This window comes from Hyla sarda, chromosome 5 (genome assembly GCF_029499605.1).
Source record: "Hyla sarda isolate aHylSar1 chromosome 5, aHylSar1.hap1, whole genome shotgun sequence".
Taxonomy (NCBI): domain Eukaryota; kingdom Metazoa; phylum Chordata; class Amphibia; order Anura; family Hylidae; genus Hyla; species Hyla sarda.
This window is the reverse complement of record NC_079193.1, coordinates 188913065-188927086: the sequence shown is the minus strand read 5'-3', so window position 1 is coordinate 188927086 and position 14022 is coordinate 188913065. Positions and strand designations below refer to the sequence as shown.

The following is a 14022-nucleotide window of genomic DNA, read 5'->3' as shown; positions in this document are numbered from 1 at the left end:
TAGAATTTTTTTTTTAAATTGCATTTTTTCACATTTTTCAGAAAAGGAAAAAAAAAATATAAAATAAAAAACAATAGCATGAATGTATGCATAGATACAATAGACAAGCATGCAGTACAAATACAGACATTAGCAGAGAAATTACATAACTGAAATATGGGAAAATAGAGATAGTAACGGGAGATGTTAGATCAGCAACGGAAGTAGAACATTTTAAGCCCTTAAAACCCCATAAAAGACATATGCTTAATTTTAAAACAAACTATAAACTTCCTTTAATAAAAACAGAAAAAATTCAAGTATTATGAGCTCAGATTAGCATCAGGCTTATTAAAATGAAATTGAACCCGATGAACAGGCACTTCCATCTTTATTCATCTTTAAAACTTAATATATAAAAGGGACAAGGATTTTCCTGGCTTTTGGATAGTTTTCAAATTTCTCAATATACCATCTGGAACAATGAGAAAAAAATCTGTTAATTCCAACCAGTAGTAACTACAAAAATACAATCAGATTAATACAAAAACAGACAAGACCGTGAATAAAGAGAGCCGTTTGGTTATCTTCAGCTACCTTAGACCTATATGGAGGTGCTGTGGCAGTCCCTGCTTAAGGCAGGGGTCGTGATGCGCCACTACGGGGGAGAGCAGTCGGAACCCCCACAATCTAAAGACTTCTTTAGTCACTGTAAAATTATAAAAAGTGCCTTTTTTGTTAGCAGCTTAAGAGTCAAACTGGTGGTGCTGAGCTGCCGAAACACGCCTCCTCCTTCCCCTGCCCTGCACAAATAATGTACAAGGCTTGGCTTTCAGCACGCTGTCCTGCATGGCAAGGTGGAAGAGGGAGTGGGAGGCGGACTGTGCAGCTCAGCCCTACCAGTTTATTCTGCTCTCCATCAAGAAAATGCTCCACCTTGTAAATTACTCTTAGACCAAAGTATTGTTTTAAAGCTTTGAATCTGGACTTTAATATGACTAAGCTTTATCCCTTATAGTCTTGTTTCAAAAATAATCAAAAATATTACATACTGTGCATCCTTGGCAGAGAACAAGCTCACCGCACTATATAACATTCCAATGTTTTGTTTTTTTAGATTATGTAATTGTGAGATAGAAGAAAAAAAATACTTACTGATGATGTTGCTGTGCTCTAGATAAAAGTACTAGCAAGGTGAATACAGCAAAAGCAGCTCCAGGGATGGACCAACCAGCAATAGCAAATCCTGTCCATTCTAAAATTTCACCCAAAAAGTTTGCCCCAGAAACATATTCAAAAAGTCCACCTTATAATACAATAAAAAAATCTATAAGCATTGGCATATGCACTAGCATTTCAGATCCTTTAGATTAAGTCAGTTCATAAAATTCAAAATAAATAAATGTATGAGCCAGATGATTTTTTTTTTTTTTTTTTTTTTTTGCCTTTAACGTCCGTTATCCAGATGGGACATAACGAGTCCCGACAGATCCCATTTACTATTATGGGGTCCGTCTAGCGCTCTTTTTTTTTTTTTTTTTTTTTTAACGGGAGTAGTGGGAGAAAGACTGCGCTTGCAGTATTTTTTTCTCCAGATATTTTCCCCCCTGGTTCCCTAATGTGCATTGCACTGCCGTGTCACAGTGGCAGTGTGAAAGAAACCTTATCGTGCTATTTCAACTCATTCTGTGGGAAGAAAAATAAATAAAATTATTAAAACTCCTCATGGGGCTTTAATAAGGGAAACTTGGAGGATTACCCACATTAACCTGAATATACAGGCTTATAGCGCAGGTAACATTCTTTTTAAGGATGCGTTCACATGCTCTTTGTTTTTGCGGGTTTTCCGCTGCGTATTTGAAAGGGTGCGGGCTCTTCTCGGCTATCTGCAGCAGATTTTCCATGGAGGAATTTACTCTGCGGAAAATCCACCGCAAACCCCATCGAAGTCAATACGGACTGCGGCAGATTATCCGCAGCTAAATTCCGCCGCGGAGAATCTGCTATGGACAGCCGAGAAGAGCCCGCCCCTTTCAAATACGCAGCAGAAAACCTGCAAAAACAGAGAGTGTGTGAACGCACCGTAACAATATTTACCTAAACCCATCAAGGCTATATGAGCAAAACTGTATTTATGCTAATATGCAGAAACTCACAATGGGGGCATTACCATTGCTGAGTTATCATTGCTCATACAATAGACACTGGCACATTTTTCAGTTTTGTTGTAGTGGAAACAGGAAGTTCAGGAGACTGAGAAAGTTGTGGGTTCCTGAAGTCATTTTACAGGAACATAAGAGAGGATGACAGTAACATTATAACATTTTCATATTACTTACCTTTGGGTATTTTATAACCTGTCTCTCCAGGTTTTCTAAGATTCCTCAGTATGTGGTCAGAATGAATATTGACAAGCATTCCACAGATAAATAGCACTGTGCCTGTAAGATATGCATTAAACCAAAAAGTCATTTCATTTCCTTGAGCAGAGAAAAATTACATTTATGTACAGTGACTGTATGTTCACACAAATAAAAAAAAAAGTTCTGAAGACACCTTAAAATCAGTTTGGAATTTTCTGGGTGGCATTTGATGCTGATTTTGAGGTGGCTTTTCAAGAGTTTCTTTTTATTATTATTATTATTTTTTTTTTAAAGCTCCCAATGATTTCAATGTGAACTGCCAAGCAGAACAGCTCTGAAAAGTGAAATTGGGGGAGATTTATCAAAATAACACACTACTGCTCAGGATATGCAGGTCTGGCAGAAGACCTCTAGCTCCCAGTCAACAATAAACAATTGGTCTGAAAAACCCTTAGTATAGCACACAAAGAGTATGGGGAGTGACTATTAAAACATAACTTTTACTAGATCAAAGTAAAATATCAAAAAATAAGTGCTGCATCCAGTGTGGATGATACCGGACAAACATGAAAACAATCTTCTCAATACTCATTATGGGTTTATGGATCGAATATACCCCAATTAGAAAAGTATGAAGAAATGTAAAATAGTATTAAATCCTGTCACAAATATTGTGAACTTGCTCATACAATGAACAAAGGTTTCTCGACGCGTTTCTGCCGAAGTGCCTCGGCGTCCTCAGGGGAAACCCTTATAGATTATTATTTTATATCAAATAGGTGATAAAAATCAAATACAACCCTCACAGACTAATGCAGGTCTGATTGATGCTTATAATGTCAAGCATACCCAGACCTATGATACTGTAGGAGTGGCCACAGGACATCAGGTACATACAGACATTGCTGCCTAGGTTTACAATTGTGCAGTGAAGCCGAGGATCGCGGCTCGCTGCTTCAGCAGGTTTGCACATCACCGCATCTATTCTTTGCCCGGACATCGTAACCGTAAACCTAGGCAGCAATGTCTGTATGTACCTGATGTCCTGTGGCCACCCCTACAGTATCATAGGTCTGGGTATGCTTGACATTATAAGCATCAGACCTGCATTAGTCTGTGAGGGTTGTATTTGATTTTTATTACCTATTTGATTTAAAATAATAATCTATAAGGGTTTCCCCTGAGGACGCCGAGGCACTTCGGCAGAAACGCGTCGAGAAACCTTTGTTCATTGTATGAGCAAGTTCACAATATTTGTGACAGGATTTAATACTATTTTACATTTCTTCATACTTTTCTAATTGGGGTATATTCGATCCATAAACCCATAATGAGTATTGAGAAGATTGTTGTCATGTTTGTCCGGTATTTGCACTGAGTCATCCACACTGGATGCAGCACTTATTTTTTGATATTTTACTTTGATCTAGTAAAAGTTATGTTTTAGTATAGCACACAAAGAGTATTGGGAGTGACTCTATTAAGGGTTTTTCAGGAGATTTATCAAAACCTGTGCAGATGAAAAGCTGACCAGTTGCCCATAGCAACCAGATTGCTACTTTTATTTTTCAGAGGACTTTTCAAAGATGAAAGAAGCGATCTAATTGGTTGCTATGGGCAACTTTTCCTCTGGACAGGTCTTGATCAATCTCCACCATTGTGCTTCATTCAGCACTGTGTTTTGAAAAGTTTATTTTAAATATCGCCCACTGGCATCAATGGGAGATGTTTTGAGTCATTCTGGCCATGTAAATATACCCTCAGGTTTATTTGTCACTGTTTGGTGAAGTGACATGAAGGGCACAAGGTAGAGTAGTTCCATTCTCTAAAGCAGTTTTTCCCAACCAGGGTGCCTCCAGCTGTTGCAAAACTACAACTTCCAGCATGCCCAGACAGCCGAAGGCTGTCTGGGCATGCTGGGAGTTGTAGTTTTGCAACAGCTGGAGGCACCCTGGTTGGGAAACACTGCTCTAAAGGGAATCCATCATCTCTGTACCGAGTATGGAGCTGCAGATTCCAGCCAAAACATGCGAATAAAATTGCACATACCTTACGATTTGCTGATGTAAAGCTATATAAAAGGGTCTTTTTTTTGTTAGCAGTTATTGAGTCAAATTTGTGGTGCTGAGCTGGACAGCACACTATCTATGGATGCCAGTACTGACCGACTTTAGAGATCTCTTTGATGCCGGTTATTTAACTGATGTCCTGATCACAGCATCTAAACAATATTTAGTGGTGTCATTGGTGTTCAGTAGCACGATTTGCACACTATGTCTTCCATAACTAATCTGCTGATTCAGTGCTACATTTGTAATGTTCTAATAATACTTTTTTTTCTGGCTTCATATTATTTTATGTGGTAAAATAAAGGTGAGAGTGAAAATATAGCTTGTCCAGCAAAAAACAAGCCCTCATACAACTGTCAGCGGAAAAATAAAAGTGTAATGGTCTAAGGTGAGAAGAAAATGTAAGCGAAAATTTTTTATTTATATGGTAAGGAAAGGTTTAAATAAAGATTGATTTATCTCATATCTGTGATTTGCATATTTGCTAGGGAGTAGTAAAGTTGGTGACCATCCTCTGTGTGGGGAGTCAATAACCTTTGCCAGGGATTGTAAGGTTACTAGCTGGAGAGTTGTCATTTTCCCAGTGATCGTGACATTCCTGGGTGTGAGACATAAGAGCTGAGGTCACACCTTAATATATGCATCTGATTATGCTGCTATTAGGTGAATTATCTAAACCCATATTCTGCATGCACCTAAATACATTATACACAATAGATGTGAATAATACTTATGGATCTTAATGCTATGCAAATACATTAGAAACAGCACACTGACACAAAGTAAAACAATTCTAGAGATGCACAGTAGAATTATGGTTGCTTTGTAAGTGAATGGATCTTACCAATGATAAATCTGGGGTCATATATCCATTCGGCAGGGAGATGGGCATACTGGCACAAATAGCTGCTCTGAAGGTATCCATTGTAACAGCAGAAAATAAATGCAAGGGAAAATGAAGCTAAGGGTGTTGGCTTACCCCCACGAATCAGGAATGGGAAGATAAGAGTGCTGTGAAAATATAAGCAAGCATGCGTTCATTAATAACACTGCAGAAATACTGCGATCACATTGGTATCAGTTTATGAAGAAGCCATGACAATTATACAGGATGTCAACTAACCCTGATAGACCCCAATTGACTTCAAGGGGAGGTATATCACATCTTGGGCTAAGGAGCAATTGCCCATAACAACTAGATTCCAGCTTTTATTTTTAAAAAGACCTTAGAAAAATGAATGCTGGCTATTGATTGGTTGCTATGGGTAACTGCTCCCCTGTTCATCTGCACAAAGTTTGATAAAGCTCCCTCCTAATGGGTCGGTCACGTTTCCAGTATTCCTGAAAGAAAGATTTCATCCCTCATACCACCCTGTACGCAGAACAATAAAAAAAAGTTAGTTATAGGGATCAGAAGATGACAATTTTAAACGTATAAACAAAACCTACCGGATTTTTCGCCGTATAAGACGCACTTTTTCTTTCCCAAAACTGGGGGAGGGGGAAAGTTGGTGCGTCTTATACGGCAAATACACGTTAAAACCCTGCCCTATCACGGCGGTCCCTACGGCCATCAACGGCCGGGACCCGCGGCTAATACAGGACATCACCGATCACAGTGATGCCCTGTATTAACCCTTCAGATGCGGCGATCAAAGCTGACCAACGCATCTGAAGCGAAAGTGATACTAACCCGGCTGCTCAGGACCGCCGCGGTGAAATCGCGGCGTCCCAAACAGCTTACAGGACAACGGGATGGACCTTACCTGCCTCCTCGGTGTCCGATCGGCGAATGACTGCTCTGTGTCGGGATCCCCTGCATAGCCGATGCTCTCCGTCGTCATCGCGCACGCCGTCCCGTCATCCAATAGGAGAGGCGTGCGTAGCGGCGTGATGGCGGCGACGGAGAGCAAGGATACTGGGCAGCAGAGACGTTCCGGAGCGACGGGGACAACCCGGGGAAGCAGCGACAGCGATGGAGGGCGACATCTAGGGAAGCGGTGACGGGTCTGGAGCGGCGGGGACACGCGAGTATTACCTCCTATACCAGTGGTCTTCAACCTGCAGACCTCCAGATGTTGCAAAACTACAACTCCTTGCATGCCCGGACAGCCAACGGCTGTCCGGGCATGCTGGGAGTTGTAGTTTTGCAACATCTGGAGGTCCACAGGTTGAAGATCAATGTCCTATACTTTACATTGTAAAGGAGGTTATACAGTACTCACCTGTCCCCGCACTCACCGCTGCCCTGCATGTCGCCCTCCATCGCTGTCGCTGCGTCCCCAGACCGTCTCTGCTGCATCTCTTCATCGCCGCCCTCACGTCGCTGCGCACGCCGCTCCTATTGGATGACGACAATGGAGAGTGCCGGCGATGCAGGGGAACCCGAAGAGGACGGTCCGGAGCTCCGGTACAGTTGAGTGACACCCACCGGACCACACGAGGCACTTTAAACGGCTATCCGGTGGCAGCTGAAGCAGTCTGCACTGCCGGATAGCCGTTTATGCGATGACCCCGACATAAAAAAGCATCGCATGTTGAAATTATCGTAGGTCGGGGGGTCACTGTACTGCATCTCTATCATTTGGCCACAACAAATTACATTTATGGCACCTCCTCTGTATCAGAAAAATGCATAGCAGTGCTTGTCATAGTACATGCCTTTGATAATGTAAGGAAAAAAATATCATGCTCCACAGAAAACATGGCCAAATTACATTGATAAATGAAGAGGGACCAGGCCTGGCACTCACGGCACCCTATCTGGACGCAGACAGAATAAAGAAACCTCATTGCTCAAGATAAACTTTGTTGTCAATAAAAACCAATTACAGCTCAGCTGTGGTAATATTAAAGGGGTATTCCAGTGCTGAAAAACTTATCCCCTATCCTAAGGATAGGAAATAAGTTTTAGCTCGCGGGGGGGGGGGGGGGGGGGGGGGCCCGACTCGCTGGCCAGATAGCGTGTGTCGGCCACTGCACGAAGCGGCGGCTGACACACCCCCTCGATACAGAGATTGCTGAAGGCAGCACTCAGGCTCTGCCATAGAGCTGTCTTCAGGGGGCGTGTCAGCCGCCGCTTCATGCGGTAGTCAACACGCCCTTCCCGCGGGCTTCCGGGGCCCCAGCGGTCGGACCCCCCACGATCTGAAATGTATCCCCTATCCTTAGGATAGGGGATAAGTTTTTCACCACTGGATCTCTCTTTAAGCTGAACTGTGATTGGCTGCCATGGGTAACAAACTTTTTTTTTTTTTATTTTTTTTTTTTTTTTACAAAATTGCTAAAAGTTTTGATGGTGAACCATAGTGATGCCCTGGGCAACCTGGTGAGCAGTACATGACCTGAGGTAGATTTTCAGATCAATGTAATTTGGGGAAATTTATAAAGATCTGTAGAAAAAAAATTGACCAGTTACCACAGGTATTGATAAATCCCCCGTTGTTATTTGTGACTGGCACTAGAAGATGACTTGGCATTGTGTAGTGATGGTAAGATTAGCAGAATAAAGCTCACAGGACAGCTGTGGAGATACTACAACCCCCAGCATGCCCTGACAAGTGTGCCAGGCTCTGGTAATGATAGGTGTTGCAGTGACACAACAGCTGACGGGCGGCAGGTAACAAGGTACAGAATAGCAGGGCACTATCGCTCTTACCGCTGTACGTAGTGACAGATGAAGCCCACCAGCAGAGCCCTGGACGGCGCTCCCACCTCTCTGTGGACGATAAGGTAATACACCGGCACAGCAAGGGAAGGCAGCTCCTGGATGAACCAGGCCAAACGCACCGGCACCGGCGGCCCGAACGTGGAGCTGGCATACCGTCCGTACGGCACACGGATACACCTGAGGAGTATGAACGAGAGGGCTCCCATAAGGAGCATAAGGAAGGACAAGAGCTCCAGGAGGCGCCGTTCATCCTGCAGGACAGCGAGAAGCGCCATGTCCCCTCACAGGTTACAACCAGCACTGCAACCGCCACACAACCGGCCTGCACGCGCTTCTAAGGAGCGGCCAATCAGCAGCGAGGGGACGGCACCCGCTGATCAGCAGTCAGCCAATCAGATAACGCGCGCCACACTGGCCGCTCCCTCACAGCGGCAACTATACTTTACCAAGTACTCCAGCCCCTGACAACATATCCCCTATCCCGAAAGTTATGGCTCTGAAGGCGCGCTCGTGTGCCCGCTCGTGTCCCCCACTGCATGTTATCAGACCCTGCCGGTGGGTGAGACGATTTGGGCATGCAGGAATTGTACGGAAGAGTCAGATGCCATCCAATCTCGCCTAATAGCCCCTGGTTTTCATAAGTGACCAGGGTGAGGAACAAAGCCGCACAGAGCTATTGAATAGTTCCCGCAAGCCAAAAATGTAAAATAACACTAGTCCACCCCCTATTGTGTTCACCACTCCCTTTATGGAATTTTCATCTATTTGTAAAATGATCCATACCTACATGCCTATGATTTTGTCTGACCCTCATTTCACCTGGTTACAGATGGGTAGCTAAAAAGATATATCGTATTTTTCGTCCTATAGGACGCACCGGCGTATAAGACGCACCCAATTTATAGGTGCAAAATCTAAAAAAATAAAGATTTTGAACCCAATAGTGGTCTTCAACCTGCAGACCTCCAGATGTTGCAAAACTACAACTCCCAGCGTTGGCTGTCCGGGCATGCTGGGAGTTGTAGTTTTGCAACATCTGGAGGTCCGCAGATTGAAGACCACTGCATAGGAGGTAATACTCACGTGTCCCTGCCGCTCCGGACCCGTCACCGCTGCCCTGGATGTCGTTCCATCGCTGTCGCCGTGTCCCCGTCGCTCCGGAACGTCTCTGCTGCCGGCCGGGTATCCTCGCTCTCCGTCGCCGCCATCACGTCGTTACGCACGCCGATGCACGGACGCGACGGCGTGATGACGAGGAAGGAGAGCGCCGGCCATACAGGGGATCCCTGAACGGAGAAGACACCGAGGAGGCAGGTAAGGTGCCCCCCGGTGTCCTGTAAGCACTAACCCGGCTATTCAGTCAGGCTGTTCGGGACCGTCGCGGTGAAATCGCGGCGGTTCCCGAACAGCCCGACTGAACAGCCGGGTTAGTGTCACTTTCCCTTCAGACGCGGCGGTCAGCTTTGATCGCCGCGTCTGAAGGGTTAATACAGGGCATCACCGCGATCGGTGATGTCCTGTATTAGCCGCGGGTCCTGGCAGTTGATGGCCGCAGGGACCGCCGCGATAGGGGTGTATTCGCCGTATAAGACGCACCGACTTTTCCCGCCCAGTTTTGGGGAAGAAAAAGTGCGTCTTATACGGCGAAAAATACGGTATATCCTCTACCTGGCTGTTATACCCAGGTTCTTACAAATGTGGCCACGGTCGTTGCATTAGTTGCACAGTTATGCATGTTACCAAGTCTTTCTCGTCCTATGTTAATAATACTACATATTTGATCAAGCAATATATTAAAGGTGGTTATCCAGGAAAAAATATCAAATGGCTCCAGAAAGTTAAACAGATTTGTAAATTACTTCTATTAAAAAATCTTAATCCTTTCAGTACTTATGAGCTTCTGAAGTTAAGGTTGTTCTTTTCTGTCTAAGTCCTCTCTGATGACACCTGTCTCAGGAACCGCCCAGTTTAGAAGAGGTTTGCTATGGGGATTTGCTTCTAAACTGGGCGGTTCCTGAGACACGTGTCATCAGAGAGCACTTAGACAGAAAAGAACAACTCAACTTCATAAGCTCATAAGTACTGAAAGGATTAAGATTTTTTAATAGAAGTAATTTACAAATCCGTTTAACTTTCTGGAGCCAGTTGATATATAAAAAAAAGTTTTTTCCTTGATAACCCCTTTAACTACAGTTAATACAGCTTATGTGGTCTACCTGGTATCATGCACAGCTTGCCATATGCAAAGTGTGGGCTGTACCACAAATCCATTAAAAGTGATTTTAGTCCTCATAGGGGACTATTACGTGCAATAATTAGATTGCATACACTGATTAATGCTATGCCATAGCATAGCATCGATCAAAGTTATCAGTACTCCATTGCTCCAGCCTGCTGAGGAGGCAGGTAAGGGCCCTTCCACCGTCCTCTCAGCTGATTGGGTCGCCGCAATTTCCCTGCGATTATCCCAATTAGCTCCGCTGAGCTGCCAGGAGTGTATTTTTTTTTTCACTCTTTAGATGCTGCAATCAATGATTGTGGCGTCTAAAGGGTAAATGCCGGGTATCAGCCTGGTCGATGGTGTCCAGCATTAGCCACGGGTCCTGGCTGCTGATAGCATCCGTGACCGAATGGATATGAAGTGAGCTCAGCTCCTGAGCTTGCTTCATAGACCTGCCTCACGGCCATGCTGTACATATATGGCGCAGGTCGTTAAGGAGTTAAAGGGGTACTCCAGTGGAAAACTATTTTTTTTAAATCAACTAGTGCCAAAAAGCTAAACAGATTTGTAAATCACTTCTATATAGAAATCTTAAATGGGCACGGTCATTAAAATAAAATTTTTATATTGCATTCCTTTAGAAAAAATAAAAAATTTTTAAATATACTGTATTTTTCGCCCTATGGGACGCACCGGCATATTAGACGCACCCAATTTTAAAGGTGCAACATTGATCTTCAACCTGCGGACCTCCAGATGTTGCAAAACTACAACTCCCAGCAAGCCCGGACAGCCGTTGGTTGAAGACCACTGGATAGGAGGTAACACTCACGTGTCCCCGCGGCTCCGGACCCGTCACCGCTGCCCTGGATGTCGCTCCAACGCTGTCGTGGCGTCCTCGCTCCGGACGTCTTCTTCCCCGGGATCCACGCTCTCCGTCGCCGTCATCATGTCGCCGTCATCACGTCGCTACGCATGCCGCTCCTTTTGGATGACGGGACGGCGTGCGCGATGATGGGATGGCGTCGAAGGAGAGCGCCGCCATGCAGGGGAACCTGGCACGGAGTAGACACCGAGGAGGCAGGTAAGGTCCCTCCCGCTGTCCTGTAAGCTGTTCGGGACGCCACGATTACACCGCGGCGGTCCCGAACAGCCCGACTGAACAGCCGGGTTAGTGTCACTTTTGCCTCAGACGTGGCGGTCAACTTTGATCGCCGCGTCTGAAGGGTTAATACAGGGCATAACCGCGATCGGTGATGTCCTGTATTAGCCGCGGGTCCCGGACGTTGATGGCCGCAGGGACCGACCCGATAGGGGTGTATTCGCCATATAAGACGCACCAACTTTCCCCCCCCCCCCCCCCCCCCAGTTTTGGGGAAGAAAAAGTGCGTCTTATATGGCAAAAAATACAGTACTTGTTTATTAAATTTTCAACGTTTACATGTTGAAGCACACAGAGTGTGAGCCGAATATAGGGGCCGAAAAAAGGTCAGACTGGAAATAACTACACAACTTTCTGTGGAGCATACAGCAGCTGATATTTACTGGAAGGAATACATTTTATAGATAGAAGTCATTAACAAATCTGTTTAACTTGTTGGCAACAGTTAATTTGAAAAAAAAAATTCCATCCCTTTATCCTTTTACATTTTTGAGTCCTACTTGGGGCCTTACAGCACATACCAGTATTTCACCACTTCTATATTGCAGTGTATTGTGGTCTTCAGCACCAGTACGTGTGACATATAACAAAGATGGGAGACCTGGGGGTGCGGCAGAAAATCCATGTTAAAAATCCTTCTGTAGGGTACATTCACACAAAAATGCCACAGCGGATTATGTATGTCTGAATGTACCCTTAGAGTACGTTCAAACGTACAGGATCAGCTTCTTATTTTTGCTGCATATTTTGTGCAGCTGATTTTATTACCCATTGAAGTTAATAGCTAGCAAAATCGGCTGCACAAAATATGCAGTGAAAATAAGCAGCAGATCCTGCATGTGTGAACGTACCCTTAGCACCTATTCACAAGGCAGAATATCTGAGCGGAATCCAGCTTAAATGGGCACTGTCACCAACTTTATTTTTTGATATGTTGTAGTACTTATGTACTACAACATATGTCTAATATACTTTTATTATAATTTTTTCATTAAAAAGGTTTAATTTACATTTAAAAACCGGCTACTGAAAAAGGACTAATTTTGGAGTGGCAATCAGTCCTTTTTTAGTTAGGCTGCACTCGCTCCCTGCCTGTCAATCAGACAGGTAGGAGCGAGCACATTGGCTCCCCGGCCACTGGCTGGGAGGCCACTCCTCCCGCACATCGCCGCCGCCGCCTCGTTGCTGCCGCTGTCCCTGCATGCCCGCTGCCGGACTCTGCAGTAACTGCAAGTGTAATGAGGGAACGGGGTATGCGGGGCGGGGGGGGGGGGGGTGAACGAGCTAGTGCCGTAGCTTTGCTGTGTATTGTACTGTCATGCTTTGTGTGATTGTAATTTATTGTATGACTTGTAATGCTGAACGATCAATAAAACTCTGTTTCTCCCATAGAGCTGCATTGAGGTGTGTTAGCCGCTGCTTCGTGCATTGGTCGACACACCCCATTCAGGAGGAGAGCCGGGGCTTGTACAGGAGACCCCCCGCTATCTGACATTTATCCCCTATCATTAGGATGGGAGATTCAGTTTCCAAAACAGGACTACCTCTTTAGCCAATGGATAACTTTTGCTAGTAGACATAAGTATGATTTGGCCATTCTTGTTTAGTACATACGCGCTGTATGTGCCTCTGCTGATCACAAGATGTACCCTAGATGGTATACATTTGAAAAATGACAATTATATTTTGTTTAAATTGACATTTAAATTGTTGTAAAACAAATAAACAGAAAGTTAAACAGAAAGTTAAACAGATTTGTAAATTACTTCTATTAAAAAATCTTAATCCTTTCAGTACTTATGAGCTTCTGAAGTTAAGGTTGTTCTTTTCTGTCTAAGTCCTCTCTGATGACACCTGTCTCAGGAACCGCCCAGTTTAGAAGAGGTTTGCTATGGGGATTTGCTTCTAAACTGGGCGGTTCCTGAGACACGTGTCATCAGAGAGCACTTAGACAGAAAAGAACAACTCAACTTCATAAGCTCATAAGTACTGAAAGGATTAAGATTTTTTAATAGAAGTAATTTACAAATCCGTTTAACTTTCTGGAGCCAGTTGATATATAAAAAAAAGTTTTTTCCTTGATAACCCCTTTAACTACAGTTAATACAGCTTATGTGGTCTACCTGGTATCATGCACAGCTTGCCATATGCAAAGTGTGGGCTGTACCACAAATCCATTAAAAGTGATTTTAGTCCTCATAGGGGACTATTACGTGCAATAATTAGATTGCATACACTGATCAGTTTCCAAAACAGGACTACCTCTTTAGCCAATGGATAACTTTTGCTAGTAGACATAAGTATGATTTGGCCATTCTTGTTTAGTACATACGCGCTGTATGTGCCTCTGCTGATCACAAGATGTACCCTAGATGGTATACATTTGAAAAATGACAATTATATTTTGTTTAAATTGACATTTAAATTGTTGTAAAACAAATAAACAAACATAAAACAAGAAAAAAAGTTTTTCAAAGGAAAAAGTTATTTCTGTAGGAAAGGTAGTAAGAATATGAGACAATGGCACTCTTTAATTGATCATACAACATTGTATCATT

At 43.9% G+C, this 14022-nt stretch overlaps 2 protein-coding genes across 3 annotated transcripts in view; one reads left to right on the top strand and one right to left on the bottom strand.

Moving 5' to 3' along the window:
* Positions 1 to 14022, top strand: part of NSUN2 (NOP2/Sun RNA methyltransferase 2) — a 152983-nt gene that overhangs the window by 65570 nt on the left and 73391 nt on the right. Inside the window, exon 1 of one of the 2 annotated variants that reach the window (XM_056520922.1) lies at positions 8631 to 8731. The exons of the other annotated variant lie outside the window; for it this stretch is intronic. The gene's annotated coding sequence lies outside the window, so the exon portion shown is untranslated. Of the gene's footprint in view, positions 1 to 8630; positions 8732 to 14022 lie in introns of those variants that run through there. 2 annotated transcript variants of the gene reach the window in all.
* On the bottom strand, positions 247 to 8423 carry SRD5A1 (steroid 5 alpha-reductase 1). Its single transcript, XM_056520924.1, has 5 exons — positions 8070 to 8423; positions 5256 to 5422; positions 2319 to 2420; positions 1135 to 1285; positions 247 to 454 (listed from the first exon to the last, which is right to left on the bottom strand). Exons 1-5 carry the CDS (start codon positions 8354 to 8356, stop codon positions 388 to 390), a joined length of 774 nt encoding a protein of 257 aa, XP_056376899.1. The 5' UTR covers positions 8357 to 8423; the 3' UTR covers positions 247 to 387.